General features: G+C 43.5%; 2 protein-coding genes across 2 annotated transcripts; both read right to left on the bottom strand.

Moving 5' to 3' along the window:
• Positions 1-1,747: 1,747 nt before the first annotated feature.
• Positions 1,748-6,197, bottom strand: LOC311495051 (organic solute transporter subunit alpha; the record flags this gene model as incomplete). The annotated part of the gene is made up of 7 exons (XM_084554363.1): positions 1,748-2,217; positions 3,201-3,453; positions 4,209-4,320; positions 4,644-4,799; positions 4,890-4,963; positions 5,085-5,236; positions 6,137-6,197. The coding sequence occupies 7 exons, from the start codon at positions 6,195-6,197 to the stop codon at positions 1,748-1,750; spliced, it is 1,278 nt and encodes a 425-aa protein (XP_084410489.1).
• A 799-nt stretch (positions 6,198-6,996) lies between these two features.
• LOC311494342 (protein-serine O-palmitoleoyltransferase porcupine-like) lies at positions 6,997-16,938 on the bottom strand. The gene is made up of 13 exons (XM_084553340.1): positions 16,802-16,938; positions 15,304-15,446; positions 14,938-15,130; positions 14,476-14,519; positions 13,226-13,407; positions 12,702-12,832; positions 10,787-10,912; positions 9,808-9,908; positions 9,551-9,627; positions 9,132-9,195; positions 8,949-9,034; positions 7,691-7,804; positions 6,997-7,596 (listed from the first exon to the last, which is right to left on the bottom strand). The coding sequence occupies exons 2-13, from the start codon at positions 15,437-15,439 to the stop codon at positions 7,495-7,497; spliced, it is 1,356 nt and encodes a 451-aa protein (XP_084409466.1). The 5' UTR covers positions 15,440-15,446; positions 16,802-16,938; the 3' UTR covers positions 6,997-7,494.

The raw sequence follows: 16,938 nt of genomic DNA on the forward strand, positions 1-16,938 counted from the left end.
AATATTCACATTTTATATAGAAAGTTTTACATCTATAAATGCAAATGGAGTGAAATGAAACACCAGTGTTTAAGAACGATATGAGAATATGTTTTGAAACATCAGAAGGACTATTTAATCAAAAAAGTACCTGCATGGTTTTAAAATCCTCACTTTAATTTTGAACATATATGTATCCCATTTTTTTTTTTATTTGAATCTTTTACAACTGTATTATATGCCGTATTGTGTATCATGAACTTTTAAAATACGTATCTTATGTTTTCAAATGTTCTGCATGTCAGCACATATCGAGAAACGCCCAGTGTGTTCTTGCCCCGCCTGTTTTATCGAGGACCCATCTGATCTGGAGCTCAACAGACTCCTTTGTCCTGCAGCAGACGTTCACGAAGCACAACAGAGGAAGAATATTCTTTCTAGCGCGCGCCCGACAAGCACGCACGCGCACGTACGCACGCACGCACTCACCTGTTCTTCAGTTAGACGTATATATAGATTGTGTTGTCATTTAAGCTGGTCTGTTGTAATGCTGCACCTTCAAACTTTACTATTAATTGGTCGGTTTGATTATAGTTTTAATTTAATTATTAAATCTACAGTTAACATATACTTTGAGACTGAACTTGCTGTTTAGTTAATAGTCCCTGGTGCCATATGGACAGGCAAATGTAGGACTCTGCAGGGACTCTGTTTTGCACTCTGTAAGTGCACTGACGTAAACCTCGTAATAGTTTCTACAAACCATTTAAGACTAGTTGAAGATAATTTACAGTGACAAGGTCAGTGCCCATCGTCCACCATGTGGTTGTGTCAAATAAATAAAAAGTAATATAACAAAACAATGCCAGACAAATGAACTTTACTAAATTAAAAAGAAAAAAAAAAGGCTTAACTGTCTTGTCTAAGAAATATGAAATACACGGGTAACATCAACGGGTAATAGCCCCAGTGCATATAGACAGAAGTTACCTAGCGAAAGGTGTATAGAGGGTATCCCAAACTCTCCTATCGTCCACATACTCAATTATCTATCAGGCAAAGTTGAATCCTCAAGCTGGGTCTCTTCTCATGAGGGCCCTGGGCTATGATTGGCAGGTCTGGGGTTGAATCAACCAATGAATGGCACAACCACACTTCACAGGTGAAAACCAACTGGACCGTTAACGAGAGAATCATATGATTATCTTAAATTGCATTCTCATTTACCTTTGGTTTTCCTCAAATTATCATAATTAATACGTGGAGCATAAACAGCTGCTGAATTCACTATACTGAGAACAAAATCTAGAGCTAGAAGTAACAACCTCAGTGTGGATAGTGCTAACCTGAAAGTTTTGGTGAAAACATGAAACCATGTACTGTATCTTATAAAAGATGGTACGTCTGTTTTTGCTTTATCTTAGCACATACAGGAGGTGCCAGTACTAGCATCACGAGCACTTAAGCTTAGCCTTACATAGTCTTTATTACCCAAACATCCCAATGTAGGACTCAGGAGTTCAGGCTCAGAAAAAGTGCACAACTGGGGAACAGGTTACTAAGATAAACTAGAGTGGAGTCCCAAAAGGAGGTGAAGGAGACGGATGAAGCTGCACCTCCAGTAGAAAGGAGGCTCAGCCTGGTTCTCAGGTTGATACCACAGAGCTAAACTGAAGATCTGGTGATGAGAGGAAGAGCTGTAGGTCTAGCTCTAGGCTTGATTAACCCTAAACCTTGAGAGTCTTCTGTTATAAACACCTTCAAACGGTCAAACCACAGTTGCATCCTCAGAGTCTTGATAGCCGTAATTAGTCCTGCTCGTAATGTGGTTCAGTTCTACGACAGGCTCTTCTTCAAACCTGGGCTCGGCTGGTTCCAGCCTGCTTGGGTGCTGACCTTTGGCCTGAGGGAAATGGAAACCATCCAGAGGTGCATGCTCTATCCTGCACAGACTTTCCTCGCTGTCACTGTTGTAACAGGAATTTACAACACTGACAAGGCACTGGCCGGGGGAAACCTCCTGAGAGGGCAGGCCGGGGCTGGGATGTGTCATCTCAAAATGTTCTGTCTGAACGGCCTTTTCCATCTTGCAGACGTCGATGGGCCTCTCCGCGTCCTCCACCTTGCTCAGCTCCACCTCGCTCAGTTCCACCTCGCTCAGCTCCACCTTACGGAAGGTGTGTCGGGCGTACATACCGATGCAGAACATCTCCACAATCACGCAGTAGTGATAGATCACTAGAGAGGGACAGAAAACACAAGACAGGCCTTAGGTATACAAGCAGTAAGCTATTAAGGAAACAGCTCCATGGATCATTGATATTTTTCGTCTCGTCTTCTTTCGCTTATCCGGATCCGAGTCACCGGGGCAGCAGCCTCAGCAGGGAAGTCCAGACAGCCACCTCCCCAGCCACTTCCACCAGCTCCTCCGGAAAGAATCCCCAGGCGTTCCCAGGCCAGACAAGAGATATAATCCCTCCGTCGTGTCCTGGTTCGGCCCAAAGGTCTCCTTCCAGTGGGACATGCCCGAAACACCCCTCCCGGGAGGCGCCCAGGAGGGGTTCTTACCAGATGTAACGTGGAGGAGCAGCAGTTCTACTCTGAGCTCCTCCCGTGTGTCCGAGCTCCTTACCCTTTCTCTAAGGCTTACCCCGGCCACCCGGGGTAAGCCGGCCATTTGTATTCGCGATCTCGTTCTTTCGGTCATTACCCAAAGTTCATGACCATAGGTGAGGGTTGGAACATAGATCGGCTGGTAAATTGAGAGCTTCGCCATTTGGCTAAGCTCTCTCTTTACCATGACAGACCGGTTAAGTGTCCGCATCACTGCAGACCCTGTTCCGATCCACCTGACGATCCCCCGCTCCAGCTTACCCTCACTCGTGAACAAGATCCTGAGATACTTGAACTCGTCCACTTGAGGAGGAGCGGGCAATCCACCTTTTTCCGACTGAGGACCATGGCCTCAGACTTGGAGGTGCTGATTCTTATCCCGGCTGTTTCACACTCGGCTGCAAACCAGCAAGAGCTGGTTGGCCAGTTTGGGCCAACGGGACATATGTTTGACACCTCTGCACTAAATAATAGACTTGAATAACTAATAGCCAAAAGTGGCCCATCAGAGGGCCCAGTCTGGCCCACAGGATGAATTTTCAAAGTGCAAAAAAATTATAGTAGACTTGTTTACTGAAAGACACTAAAAAGCCAGTGGTGTGACTTACGCTGAGACCTGGTCAGGACAGAGAACGGCGGCATGCAGGGGATGACCTCCAGGGCCCCCATGGTTTCCAAGATGCCACTCTGCAGACCGCACAGCACCAGGACCACGATGATGCAGAAGAACTTGGCTCTCAGCCCGTAGCCGTGCAAAGCGCTCTTGGTGGCTTTGTAAAAGAGAAGGTGGCCGTAAAAGGACACCAACGTTGACACACCTATGATGCCGTTGACGTACGCGTTGGGGTTGACCGAATCCACCTGGGAAACAACAAGAACATCGTCGCCTAGTGTTGCACATGTCCGAGAGGATGCACTCAATTCACATCAATTCAATTTTAATTCCAGTTTAATATTTGAAATGGAATTCAGAAGGTACCCAGCAGGGCTCAAGGCCTAAATATGCTTTAAATGAAACGGAGATGTCTGCAGCCAAAACTCCTCCTGCAGCCTCCCACTGTCACAACAATAAATCTGTGTCTTTGTGAATGTTTGGATGCATGAACGTTATAAATAGGGATAATAGGTTCACAATTTTCAGAGAACTAGCACATCGTCACTTCATTTTAAGATTTCTGAGGCTTTTATTCCTGAGTAGTTTCTGGATTGGTGTGTCAGTTTCTATCTAAACCACTGTCTTCTAATATAAAACAATTATGAATGATACTCTTGTTGTTGTAGTCTAAAGACAGGGTTTTAAACAACTTGCTTTTATAATTTCAGTGCAAACATTGCAATAACTAACATAATTTCTATACCTTTTATATCTTATCATTTATCCTTCGTATGTATATAGTGTATAATTACTTCTATTTCTATTTATTGCAGATTTGTACATATGCAAATCTTGTATGTTTTTGCTAATTTAGCAAAAAAGCTCCACACAAGAAGAGTCCAGAGGTAAGAGACAAATCCCTGCATCCTCCTTACTGTACACACTCTGACCAGAGCTGCTTGATTAAATCAGGCCTGGTGATAAAAATAAGCACAGACCAGGGCCCGGGTGAAAGACTCACATCGCCGTAGTCGTATTGCTCGTCGGTCCACAGAACGAGGGTGATGAAGAACAGGACGCTGCGGACAACGGAGAGCTGCAGCACAGCAGCCATCATCCAAGCACGGCTGTTGCTGCACACAAGACAAGAGACAAGGCTTTACTACAACTACATGGTCATGCAACCAAGACAATCAGAAGCACAAGGTGTTGACCTGGCCTCCAAATTCACTAGATCCCAAACTGATCAAGTATCTGTGGGATGATCCACAGAGGCCCCTCCCCTCAAAGGCCCCCCCACTAACGACATTGTGTTCCCAGACACCACAGGACACCCTCAGAAGGCCCATGTCCATTCTCTGATAAGTCACCACAGGGGAGACTTCCACAATATTAGGAAGGTGGTCATAATGTAACGCCTGATCTGTGTGGTTTGTTTCTCGAGCCTGTCGTGTACCTGTTCACGGCCACCATTGGGAAACAGCAGCAGCAGCAACAGGGGAAAGGATCTGGGGAAACCTGCTGTCCAGACAGAGCGGCCAGCATTCGAGCGTTCCCTCCAAAAAAGTCTGTGATCAGCTGCATAAATTTCAGCAAGGTGATGGAGTGATACCTGCAGAAATATACACAATCTGATGAGAGCAGCCGTACAGAACCACAGCTATCAGTTAATATATGTATATATCACAACCTGTTAACTCACAGCGAAGCAACGAAGTTACACAGCGAGGAGGAGCGTGGCACGTACATCGCTATAAGAGAAGTCAAGCTGAAAACCTAAGATGGAAAAAAAGAACATTCAAAGATTAAAATATAGTCCACCTTGAAAACCAGAAAAGATGCTTTTTTTTCAGTCAGAGAAGGAGCTATGCGTGTTGGATGGGGAAGCTGACGTTACCGGATACATCCCCAAGATCCACAAGTAGAGACGTTTACGCCTGGATGAGGGAATGTGACGCAAGAAGAAGCCCACCTCCTCCAGAAACACCCCGAGCAAAATGGCCACCAGGCCAGCCGGGATGAGGAAAAGCCACAGTTCATTTTTAATGGCTGAGGAAAAAGAGTCACAAACTGGTGAAATCAAATGGAAGAAAACCAACAGTAGAACTCAGTAGAACTATGTTTTATACTGAAAGTAAGAACATTTCCACACGTACAATGTGAAGGGAACTCAAGGGATTGGGACTGAACAGCTGTGTAGCCTTAATAAAACCACTAATCAGTGAGACTGACCGGGAAAAAAGTCTTCAATTTGCTAGGGAGCATAAAGATTGGACTCTGGAGCAATGGAAGAAGGTCATGTAAGGTCTGATGAGTCCAGATTTACCCTGTTCCAGAGTGATGGGGGCATCAGGGTAAGAAGAGAGGCAGATGAAGTGATGCACCCATCATGCCTAGTGCCTACTGTACAAGCCTGTGGGGGCAGTGCTATGATCTGGGGTTGCTGCAGTTGCTCAGGTCTAGGTTCAGCAACATTATGTTGCCCAAAGAATGAGGTCAGCTGACTACCTGAATATACTGAATGACCAGGTTATTCCATCAATGGATCATATTCCAAGATGACAATGCCAGGATTCATGGGGCTCAGATTGTGAAAGAGTGGTTCAGGGAGCATGAGACATCATTGTCACACATGGATTGGCCACCACAGAGTCCAGACCTTAACCCCATTGAGAATCTTTGGGATGTGCTGGAGAAGCACATCTATCTGCACTACACCTATTGTCAGAAATTACAGAATAATGTGATATTCAGTTGTTATCTCTCAGCCTCAGCGTAGTTGCAATAAGATCCTCAACAGTTTCCTTTCCTTTCCAACAAAGAAAACAACACCCATTTCCTTAAAAAAGCCCAAAGCCAATAAAAGTTAAAACCAAGATGATTTATTTGGACTCTAATGCTTTTCCCTCTTAGTATTCTGCCACTGAGGAGGTAGAGACCCTCGCTTACCTTTGAAGATTTGTGACGACAGCGGGATCTCCTGCCCAGGCCAGCTACAGTTCGTTGCCATTCTCTAACTAAATCTCCTCTCCACTCAGTCCACTACGAATACATAGAGACGAGCAGCTTTATCACGGTCAGCTAAGGCTTTTGATACATGGGAGACTGATAAATCCCCCCAAAAACAATAAGGGATGAGAGGTAGAGGTGTGTGGAAAGGTTTCCCCGGGCCTTTCTTCCTATTGTTTCCGCGTCGAACAATTCCTACAAGGCTAAAGGTGTTAATGATTAACAGACGCATGTAAGAGGACAGGTGGAGGATCCAAGTCCATCTTGCAGACTTTTTTCTTTTTATCTAACGTATCTGAGAGAAATAAATCATTAAAACTATACATATGTAGTTTAGGTTAGTTGTTATGCTGTCCTTAAAAATATAAATTGGACTAAAAATTCTCCTGCACTTGAGAGAAAGTGAAAAGCATCTATGCGGAAAAACCTCCAGGGAAGAACTAAGGAGGGGGAGTTTGTGTTGAGGGGAGGGGCGTCTGTGGATCATCCCACAGATACTTGATCAGTTTGGGATCTAGTGGAGGCCAGGTCAACACCTTGTGATGTTCTTCATGTTTCTTTGAGTTGTTCCTAAAGTGTTTTTGTGGCTGCATCCTGCTGGGGATGTCTGCTGCCATCAAGGAGTGTCATTTCTATGGGGTGTCGGTGCCTGGTCTGGTCTAGGTGGGTGCTACATGTCTAAGTAACATCCACACCAATGAATGCCAGGTCTAAAAGTTTCCCAGGTGGACAACAAAAAAACAGGATCTTGTCTAAATGAATATATTTAATACAAAAAATACAAATAACAAAAAAAATCTTTACAGTTCTGGACCTTTTAAACACATCTCTTGATACATAAATGTGTTGAATCTTTGAAATGTTTTTAGCCATGTACATAACACCAACCATTACAACAATATAACAATATAACAGATTCTACATGGTAGTGTTTAACCGTACCTGTCTGACTGTCTACAGGTGAACGTAAGACCAGATAAGATGTGGTCAAGGTTTCTATTTGGACCTTTTATTATGTGTAGTGTTCTCTTCCATTCATATTTTCATTGTAATGAAGTAACTGGACTGATGTGTAGGGCATCGTAGACACAACTAAGGTCTGTCAAACAGTTCTGAAGAGTTTCTGACTCTTCATCATCTCTGAGAACCACAAAGTCGTCCACCTTTCCCAGAACGTCCCGGTTCTTAGTGGGTTATATCAGGATGTGGTTTTCTGAAATTGCACGGACACGAATGAATTGTATCATAAAAGTCTTTGGCGTGTCCGCCAGTCGTCTTCCCCATCTGCTCCGACGACGTCACAGAATTAAACGGTAGAAGACCCAGCAAATGAACACGACCCAGTGGCTGGCCCAGTTCAGCTCAGACCACCTCTGGATGGTGTGGATGGCCGGGAAACCCTGCAAACGGTAAGGGATGACAAACAAGTCAGCAAGTCACTTTGGGAGAGTGTACATTCTCAAACAGGTGGTGATTTTTTATTTTTTTTTTTACCTCTTCTACTGAATGTTCCTCATCCAGTCCAGGGTCAAACATGGAGCCCAGGTAGGTGAGATGGAAAACCACCAACAAGCTGAAAAACACATTCAGCAGTACCACCCAATAATCCTACAAAGAAGAGGAGAGAAAAACAAAACGTGAGGCAGAATCACAAGAACAGTTTCATGGTGCATCTCCTTCTTTTTAGTATTTTTTTTTTAAGCAGTGAAGTTACTGGTAATTTTAGTTTTTGACCTTGTTCTAGCTGACCACTATTCAAGAATTTTCCAGCAGTTCCTTTAATGTAAACGTTTTCATAACGTACTTGTTCTTCTTTGCACTAAAACAAAGGGAAATAGTTGGATAAACAGTTATCATATGACACATTTATCTTCATGGTCCGGCCCGCTTGAGATCTAATTTGGCCCCTGGACTAAAATGAGTTTGACGACCCTGTTCTAGAGAATCAAGTAGTGCAAAGAACCTTTCAAGATGTTCACATTGATTAATCCACATGTATTAGGGGTAAAGGGAAACATTCATTCATTCATTCATCTTCTGTAACCACTTGTCCTGTGAAGGGTCCCAGCTGTCATCGGGCTAGAGGCGGGGTCCAGAGAGACACTCACACCTACGGCCAATTTAGAATCACCAGTGAACCTAACCAGCATGTCTTTGGACGGTGGGAGGAAGCTGGAGTACCTGGAGAGAACCCACGCAGACACAGGGAGAACATGCAAACTCCCCACAGAAAGGAACCAGTCAGACCCATGGATAGAACCCAGAACCTTCTTGCTGTGAGGCATCAGTGCAAACCACCAGACGATCATTGGTGCAACCAGGCTAACTCAAACTCAATGTTTTAGAATAACTGGAGTGCAGCCTGTGATGCAGCAAAACAATCCACAAGGCTATAACCTGGTATCTACCCAGATTACCTTGTTAGTGCGTAGGTTCACGCACATGTGCATCACCTCTGCTTCCTGAGCTTTCCCACTAAGAGAAACCACAGGAACCGTGGAGACGTTTGACATGACAAAGAGCCCAAACATCCAGCAGAGGCATAGAGTGCCATCTTTAGCCACAAGTTCATTAATACACTAGTCATGGTATTAGTCTGGAGGATATAACACGGAACGTTTTTGGATATAACATGACCTGGACGACTGAGAACCTTCACACAGAACATTTAGTTCCTAAAACATCTACGCAGTACTATACACCTGTGTGCTTTGAATGCTTACTTTTCTAAGTAGCTAAGTAGAAGTCGTACCTTCTTGTGCTGATGACTACAGTCGGGAGCACAGGGCCGGGACAGGATACAGGCACTGAAGATGGATGCAAGCTTCTTCCTTAGAACTGAGGATAAGATAAAGAGGTCAAACTGTGTAGCCTTTATAAAATCTCTTTTTAACATTTAACGTTTTTATATACAAGCAGAAATGTTGGTGCGTACCATGTTCGACGTATGTGATGAAACCCAGCGAGAGCAGAACAGCTCCCAGGTGGAAGCTCAAACCCTGAAGAAAACAAACACATGAAGCCTACATGTAGAGCATCTTCTATTGTTTTTAACTGATACACAATTCTCTATATCGCTATACAACACCTTCAAAGAGAGAGAGAAAAAACCCAACACGCTGTGGAGTACTATTAAATCCTATTGATGGTGCTGAGGTGCTGCCTTGTTTTATACAGACTATACATATCTGTCTGTTCTCAGCTTACAGTATGTTTTCAGGTCAAGATTATAGATTTCATTGATGCAAAGCTTTACTGTCTACTGTGTTTTTATTAGTGACGCTAGTATAAAGTATATTAAAGTGGTAGCCCGTATTAAAGGCTGTGCATAGAAGAGTGCATCATCTTACTAACATGTAGTAAGGCGCTGGCTGAGTACGTCACCAAGATGGCTGGGAACGTTCCAAGTCTCATGGCGTTTTTAAAGACGTCTGAGGAAAAACAAGGACAGAACAAGTAAACACCCAACATTACGACAATATATACATGTAAAAGCAGTTTTTTTTTTTAAATGTCATGTCTTTCATAACAAATGCAAACTGTTTCAATGTGAGAATGAGATCATAATTTTTTTAATGTTTAACACAGAGAGTATGGCGTTTGTGACTTACAGGTTTTGAACCATCGCGACATGGGGACGTTCCAGGACGTCACCACTAGCACCATAGACCGAGGCATTTCCACACTGAGTGGCTTCACTACTCTCATGTCCCTGCACACACAAACGCACAGATACTGTACATAGATACTGGACAGATACAGCGGGATTCACCATTTGTTCACACAGTAGTGTGTACAGTTAGAGCAGTGGGGAGTAGCCTCTGCACCTGGGGAGCAATTTGGGGGTTAGATGCTTGTTTAGGGCACCTCAGCCATGGACACGGTGGGAGGCAAAGCTGGGACCCCTCAGTCCCAAGCTGCACCTCTAACCACTACTCCACAGCTCCCTCAAGAGATCTGTCAGAAGTGGGATCGGGGATGATGCTGTGGACCACGTAGCAGACATCTGACTGAACTGTACGCCAAGACGAGGACCTCACTGTGATTTGTTTTAGTTTAATTCCAGCCTGAAACTAAGGGACTCCCAGGACCTGTCAAGATGACCTTTTACTTCCCACCATAAAATGATCACCTGGAAAGAGAGGCTTGATTTTGGCTGCAAGAGATGGATCTCTTTGTGGAATGCAGAGAGGAAAGTCAGTCTCATCTTTCCCTGGACACATGCATGAGAAGGTGAGAGGTTTGCAGGCATCAGTCGTAATTTTATTACTCCGCTTAGTTGATCCTGCAACAACTAGTTTGTTCTTAGGAACGACATATCTGAAATGTGAATGTAGCTGTGCATCCTGCAACCCAGAGAGTATCGCTTGATGTTGATTCACATCGTCACACAGTTATATCATCTTCTACCTGCAGCTTTCCATAAGTATCCGGGTTGCGTGAGAAGAGCCAGAAGCAAACCACAGTAGATCAAACTGGAATAAAACCAGCTGGACTACAGCCTTACATGAGTAAGCTAAACTCTACCTCTGCTTAAAAACACAGTTTCATGTTAGAAAAAGAAGAAAATTTCAGCTAAGCTAAACTTACCATTTGGTGTGGTCTTTTTCTTCGGTGAATCCTGCTCCCGCCAGCATGCAGGTGCCTTCGCTGAGGTGGCCCACGAAGTAGTTACTAAAGTGGAAGGACACTGCGTTCTCATAGGCGTAGAGCCACCTGTGCAACACATCACATGAAAAGTAAATGTACATCGCACAATGCTCTTCAAATAATCATCAAGAGAACAGAGGTTAAATCATTTCAGAAACATGCACACACGGGACGTCCACACGGAGTAGGGGACTGTTATCAGACCAGTTTTACACGTTTAACCCAAACAACCTTGTGCTAACACCTACTACAGTATGCAGCCTTTAGTATCATTCGTTGAAAAACAAACTTTTGACCTGTGACTCAATTCCACGGCAGAGACGCATATTCCTTATGTTTATTCCTACATGAAAGTCAGCAGGACATGGACTATGCTCCATTTCTGAACCTGCAAGAGATCTGAAATCAGGACAGCTCGCCACCCGGGTTGATTACAGGTCAGCGAAACATTTTAGTTCCACAAGATATCCTTTCAGCTTCATCTTCCAGCGTTAACTTGCAAAGGCTGCTGAACTTTTGTGAGATTCATGAGATCACCAAATGACTCAAGAAGAATCCATCTATCCCAGCTTCAAGGTGTGCACTTGTAGCAGACCCTTAGTAGTGCACTTCAATCTGAACATGGCCATGTGTAGAGATCTTACTAAGAAGCAATGTTACGTTGCAGCTGAATAGTGAAACTCTGGCCTGAGGATCTCCCGATCAAGTTTGTTTTATGTCCGAGCCGATTCCAGTCATCTAATATTAAGTCATATCGCTCGATTGAGTCCTGAACCGATTTTTGCACGCCATGACTTCTCTATACAGCCAAAACCAAGGAGATGGTGGTGGATTTCCAGAGGTCCAGGCCCCACCTGCAGTCTGTAACCATCAACGAGGAGTGTGTAGAGGTGGTTCAGACCTATCAGTACCTGGGTCTACAGCTGGATCACAAACTGGACTGGTCGGCTAACTTAGACTCAGTGAACAAAAAAGGTCAGAGCCGTCTCTATTTCCTCAATATCTGCAGGAAGCTGATGGACATGTTCTACTAGACTATCGTAGCCAGTGTCCTATTCTACGCTGTGGTGTCCTGGGGAGGCAGCACTAAGAAGAGGGACGACACCTCACGGCTGGACAAGCTGATACAGAAGGAGGGATCTGTGGTAGGGACAGAGCTGGAGTCCCTGACATCAGTGGCAGAAGCAAGGACCTAGAACAAACTCCGGTCCACCGTGAACAATGTCCACCACCCTCTACAGGACACCATAGTCAGACAGAGAAGCTCATTAAGTGACAGGCTGCTGTCTCCGTCCTGCTCCATGGACAGGTTGAGGAGGTTGTTTGTCCCTCAGGACATAAGACTCTACAACGTCTCCCTGTGAGGAAACAACTGGACTGTAGTCATTCTATGTGATGAAGCTACTGGACACCGAATTTCCCTAAGGATAAATAATCTATCTATCTATCTATCTATCTATCTATCGATTGAATGCTGAAAAACGTGTTAAAATGTAATAGTTTAATGTGTCCAACACATTTGGTCTAGTCTAATTTATGCCCTCTAATTAGTCTCTGCAACAATTTACTTGACTTTATGGATGTGATGAGCATGTGTCAGTGGTTAAAACTGTTCCATTACCTGGAAAAACGGTCTATAAGATAATCCTTTAAGATAATCCTACCGATTGTTGAAGTGACTATCAATTAAGGATTTTTTTGCATCCCTAAAGACACATTATCATCCCTTACCTTTCTCAAATGTACCTTGGAAGCAGGGGAAGAAAGACAGACATTGCATTGTCAAAGCAGCGTACTGTAACAAGCTGTCGTTTTGTGGCAGGAGAACAAAGATTTAAATGAAAATGTCTCTTACTTCTGAGTGACTGAGTTGCCTTGGATCGGGATGAACAGAGGGAAAAGGTAAGGGGCAACGCAGGTGGAGACCAGCAAACAGATCTGACTCTTCAGGAGGCTGAGGGAGGATCTGTGCAGCCACAACCAGCTCTAAAGGACCAAGCCAGAACGTTACCACAGCAGTAGTATTACATGATGGACAGCATGAACACAGAGGAACCCAGAGGTTTGGGTTTCAATAGGAGTTTGTGTACTTTCAAGTTTGGTTTTAGATTCTAAAACAAAAAACATAAGAAGGGAACTAATAGAGAAATCAGCTGTTATCTGATTGGTGTAAAACCAGGCCCTGGGCTGTGAGAGAGGTACACAAATTCCAGATGTCGGCTACTTTGGGTTAGTAGACAGAAAATTAAGTCATAAGCAAACTTGAAATACTGAGAAAAGTTAGAAGAAGAACATCTGAGCTTCCGTAGTTGGTTCCGCCCGGGGTGAGTCCCACCGTAAAACACAGAGCGGCGTTAAAAGAGAGTGTCAGCCACTCACCAGTTTGGTGCCTTCGACTGCGTTCTTGTAACTGGAGAAGCTGATCCAAGGGCCGAAGACAACGGTGCCCACAAAGAGAACGTAGCCCAGGAACTCAGCTGGGTTAGGCAGCCTGTCGACTACCCGTCTGTCCATGTCAAAGGCCAGAGAGATCGCCTTCATGGCCACCACCATCTGAGAGCCTGACACACAAACATGTTTCTATCACTTCAGGACGTTGACTTTTCATCAATTTCACTGAGATTTACCCTGATTCTGATCATTACTATTACTGCCTAACCCCTTTATCCATGGTTCGTGGTTCAGTCCGCATCATCGGGGCGAACCACGGTATATTTGTTTGTTTGGGTTGTGATTCATAAAAGGACTAGGCTAAATTATTGAAAGATTAGCTGTTGATAGTCACTGAATGGTGAGAAACACAGGGTTTTGCAGTGGCAGCGTGGAGGGGGGTGACTCCAGGACGCTGGAAGTCACTGTTGAGCCTTCTCGAGGTGTCGTGAGCCTAACTTAACGAAACATCGGTGAAGGGAGGTGCCCACTTGAAAAACCCAATGACATGCTGCATACTGCTGTTGACTAGGCCAGGTATCTGATGTCTTCATGTTGGTTGGTAGTGATATTTCTTTGTTTGGTCAGCTGCTGAGCGGGCCATACAAGCTAGCAGCATTTACTTAGTTCATGTAGACTGTAGGTTAATCGTCATATCTAATGACCGTAGGTTTGTTAGGGTTTCTCAGTTGAACAGGGCCTCTAAATGTGTTTTGCCTGGGATCTTGGCACAAGGGATTGTAACATCTAATCCTGTGTATTAACGAATGATAATTCAAATCAATTCTTGATACAAAAATCCATCAATTTATGTTGGTAGGTCTTGTTTTTTTGTCGTCAAAAGGGAAGTAGGTCCCTACAAAGTGACAGTTTAAACAGATTTTTTACATCTGCAGTTTGTAGTAGTGAAGCACACACAAAACTAATCACATCATCTATTCCACGCAGAGTATTCATTTCTACTGTGTAATGTTCTTGAGTTACCATGCTCCCAAGACAAAAAAAACTTTTTCCCCTTTTTAATCGGCTAACTAAATAACAGATTAATATAAATGAATATATATGTGATTGCCCTTGCAGCCTACACAGTGCTTTGAATTTGAGTGAAGCTTTATTTAACATGCGGCACAGTAACTGAGAACACTGAAGTACTGTAGAAAACAAGTTAAAGATCACAGAGTAACTTAAATAATATTTACCTCTTATTTTATGCCAGGTCACCATGTCAATTAAAAGTAACTCTCTGAAATGAAGAGGCAGAAACAGCATTACAAGACTTGAATTCTGTTTGCAGACCCACTGAACTGCCTGCACAGAAATCTGCACAAAATGATGGAGGAATTAATGAAGCTGCACGAGGAATGGTTGACGCTGACTGCACGGGTCGTTAAACAATTAGTCACGACGGCTGAGGATCCTGAGCTTCTTATTTAATGTCCAGAGTTGACTAACTTTAAATAAAATGGTCCAAATTCCACCGCACCCTCTGTGTTAATAAGGCATGAATCAAGGTGCATTTAAAGTCCACAACAGTGAGCCGTGATTCAGTCTGTAAACTGTCACCATGGTAGCACGATTCCCCAAATCATCTCACCTCTCTCCCTTTGAATCTACACTGATTTCATACTTGATCTAATACGTATGACGCAGCGTTTTCTCACCCACTGAGGAGGTAGATGAGGATGACGGCCGAGAGGAAGAGGCCCCTGCTGCTGGAGTCCCGGCTGAGCAGCAGGACGAAGTAACAGAGCGCGCTGAGCAACAGCACCCACAGCACGTGCTCCTCGAAGAACAGGAAGAGGCCGTACAGCCCAGTCAGAACGGACACGGAGTGCTTCACAGTGGACACGACCCCTGAGGAACACGGACAAGAGATCGCTTCAGTCCGAGGTTTCTCTACGTTCTGACAGACAGAAATAGCTTCTTTCATCCTTTCACCAAGAAAATAAATGTGATTGACGATGAAGAATCTGTTTCAGTTGAATTGTAGATTTTATGTTTCAGGTTGTGCAGTCGGTGCGGCTCACCCAGTCTGAAGCAGACTCTGCAGATGAGGCAGAGCAGCAGCAGCCTCCAGACCTGCTGGAGACCCTGCTGGACCGTGCTGAGACCACAGCTCTCAGCCAGCTGCTGCCACACCATGAGCCTGGTGGACATGTCCATCCTGCAGCTGCACACAACACACAGACACACACAGACACACACAACAGCAAATTATTACAACTTTAAGCACTTTTTATGAATAACATATTACAATGATATACCTTATATATCCCATACAAAACTACACATCACTTTGACCAGAACAATCTCATGAATCAGTGGCACATTGTGAATAAATGCCACAAAAAAATGGCATAAATGTCATTCGCACTTTCCCACCGTCTGTCTTCTTAATGACATCAATCAATCAAAATGTGTCCAGACACAGTTAAATTTCTTGTTTTCAAACTGTCGTAAAACATTTTCCTTCATAGGTTTGCAAAATTATTGACTCGATCCTTGTTCATATGGACTCTGACCATTTCTTTATAAGATCTCAAGTCATTTTATTGTATTGTCTTTGAGCAAACTAACGACAAAGTCACCCCAATCTACCTTAAAACATCCTGATGATCTCTTTGTTCTCAAACAGTCATAAAACAGTTTCCGTCGTAGGTTTGCTGAACTAACGATTAGATTCTCGTTAATAGTGAACCTGACTACCACTGTATAATATCTGAAGCCATTTTTTACGGTTTTGCTTTTAAGAAAATGAACGACAAAGTCACACAAACTATCAAAATGCGTCCTGACACGTAGTCCAGTTTCTCATTGTCAAACAAGTCATAAAACATTTTTATTCGTAGGTTTGCTAAATTAATGATTAGATTCTTGTTCACAGTGAGGCTGACTATTACTGTTTAATATTTCAAGTAAATCTACTGTATAGTCTTTAAGAAAATGAATGACAAAGTCACCCAAACTATCTTAAAACACACACATAAAGCATTTCCCTCCATATGTTTACGTATTTATCAACTTGAATCTTGTTCACAGTGAACCTGACTATTTATTTATAATATTTCAAGTCATTTTACTACAATAGTTTTAAAGAAAATTAATGACAAAGTCACCAAAAACTGTCAAAATGACTTGTTAGTCAGTGGGCCAGCCTTAATAACAGGAACATGAGTGAATCTCATTTAAATTTTAGGCAAAACTGAACAATTAACTGCACATTTCTCCTAAAAAGCTTAACTTTTATGTGTGAAAAACGTGTCGCTTGGTGTTAAAGTCACCTCCAAGCGACTCGTTTCCCTCAGAGATAACCAGGTGAACCAGAAATGAAATAACCAAACTTTTTTTTTTTTTTTTCTTCTTAACCGTAACACAGCGGTTAGCCACATAGCGGATAAGTTAACTTGTTCCTGTGGTTAGGAGGACTTAACATCGCGATAGTTTGGTTAAAGTGTAGTTTTAACAGAACCGCAGCGACACACGGCTCCACCGACGTGTTGTTTATTAGTTATTAAGGAGGTTTACCTGGCCGCTACGACAAGCCGAGAGACAAAAGAGCCAGGGCCAGCTGATCCGGACCTGATTTATTCTTCTTCTTCTACTGTTTCTTTTTCTTTCTTCTTCTTCTATGATTTCTAGCAGCACGATTCTGCTTCTTCTTC

This window comes from Chelon labrosus (genome assembly GCF_963514085.1).
Source record: "Chelon labrosus genome assembly, chromosome: 10".
Classification (NCBI taxonomy): domain Eukaryota; kingdom Metazoa; phylum Chordata; class Actinopteri; order Mugiliformes; family Mugilidae; genus Chelon; species Chelon labrosus.

Bases quoted from the DNA above. Each gene is read 5' to 3' on its own strand.
- LOC311494342 (XM_084553340.1), bottom strand. From the start codon at position 15,439: ATGGACATGTCCACCAGGCTCATGGTGTGGCAGCAGCTGGCTGAGAGC. The intron at 7,805-8,948 runs GTACGACTTCTA...TCTTCTTTGTAG, and splicing joins GTAGTCATCAGCACAAGAAG to GATTATTGGGTGGTACTGCT. The intron at 7,597-7,690 runs GTAAAAAAAAAA...TACCGTTTGCAG, and splicing joins AGGAACATTCAGTAGAAGAG to GGTTTCCCGGCCATCCACAC.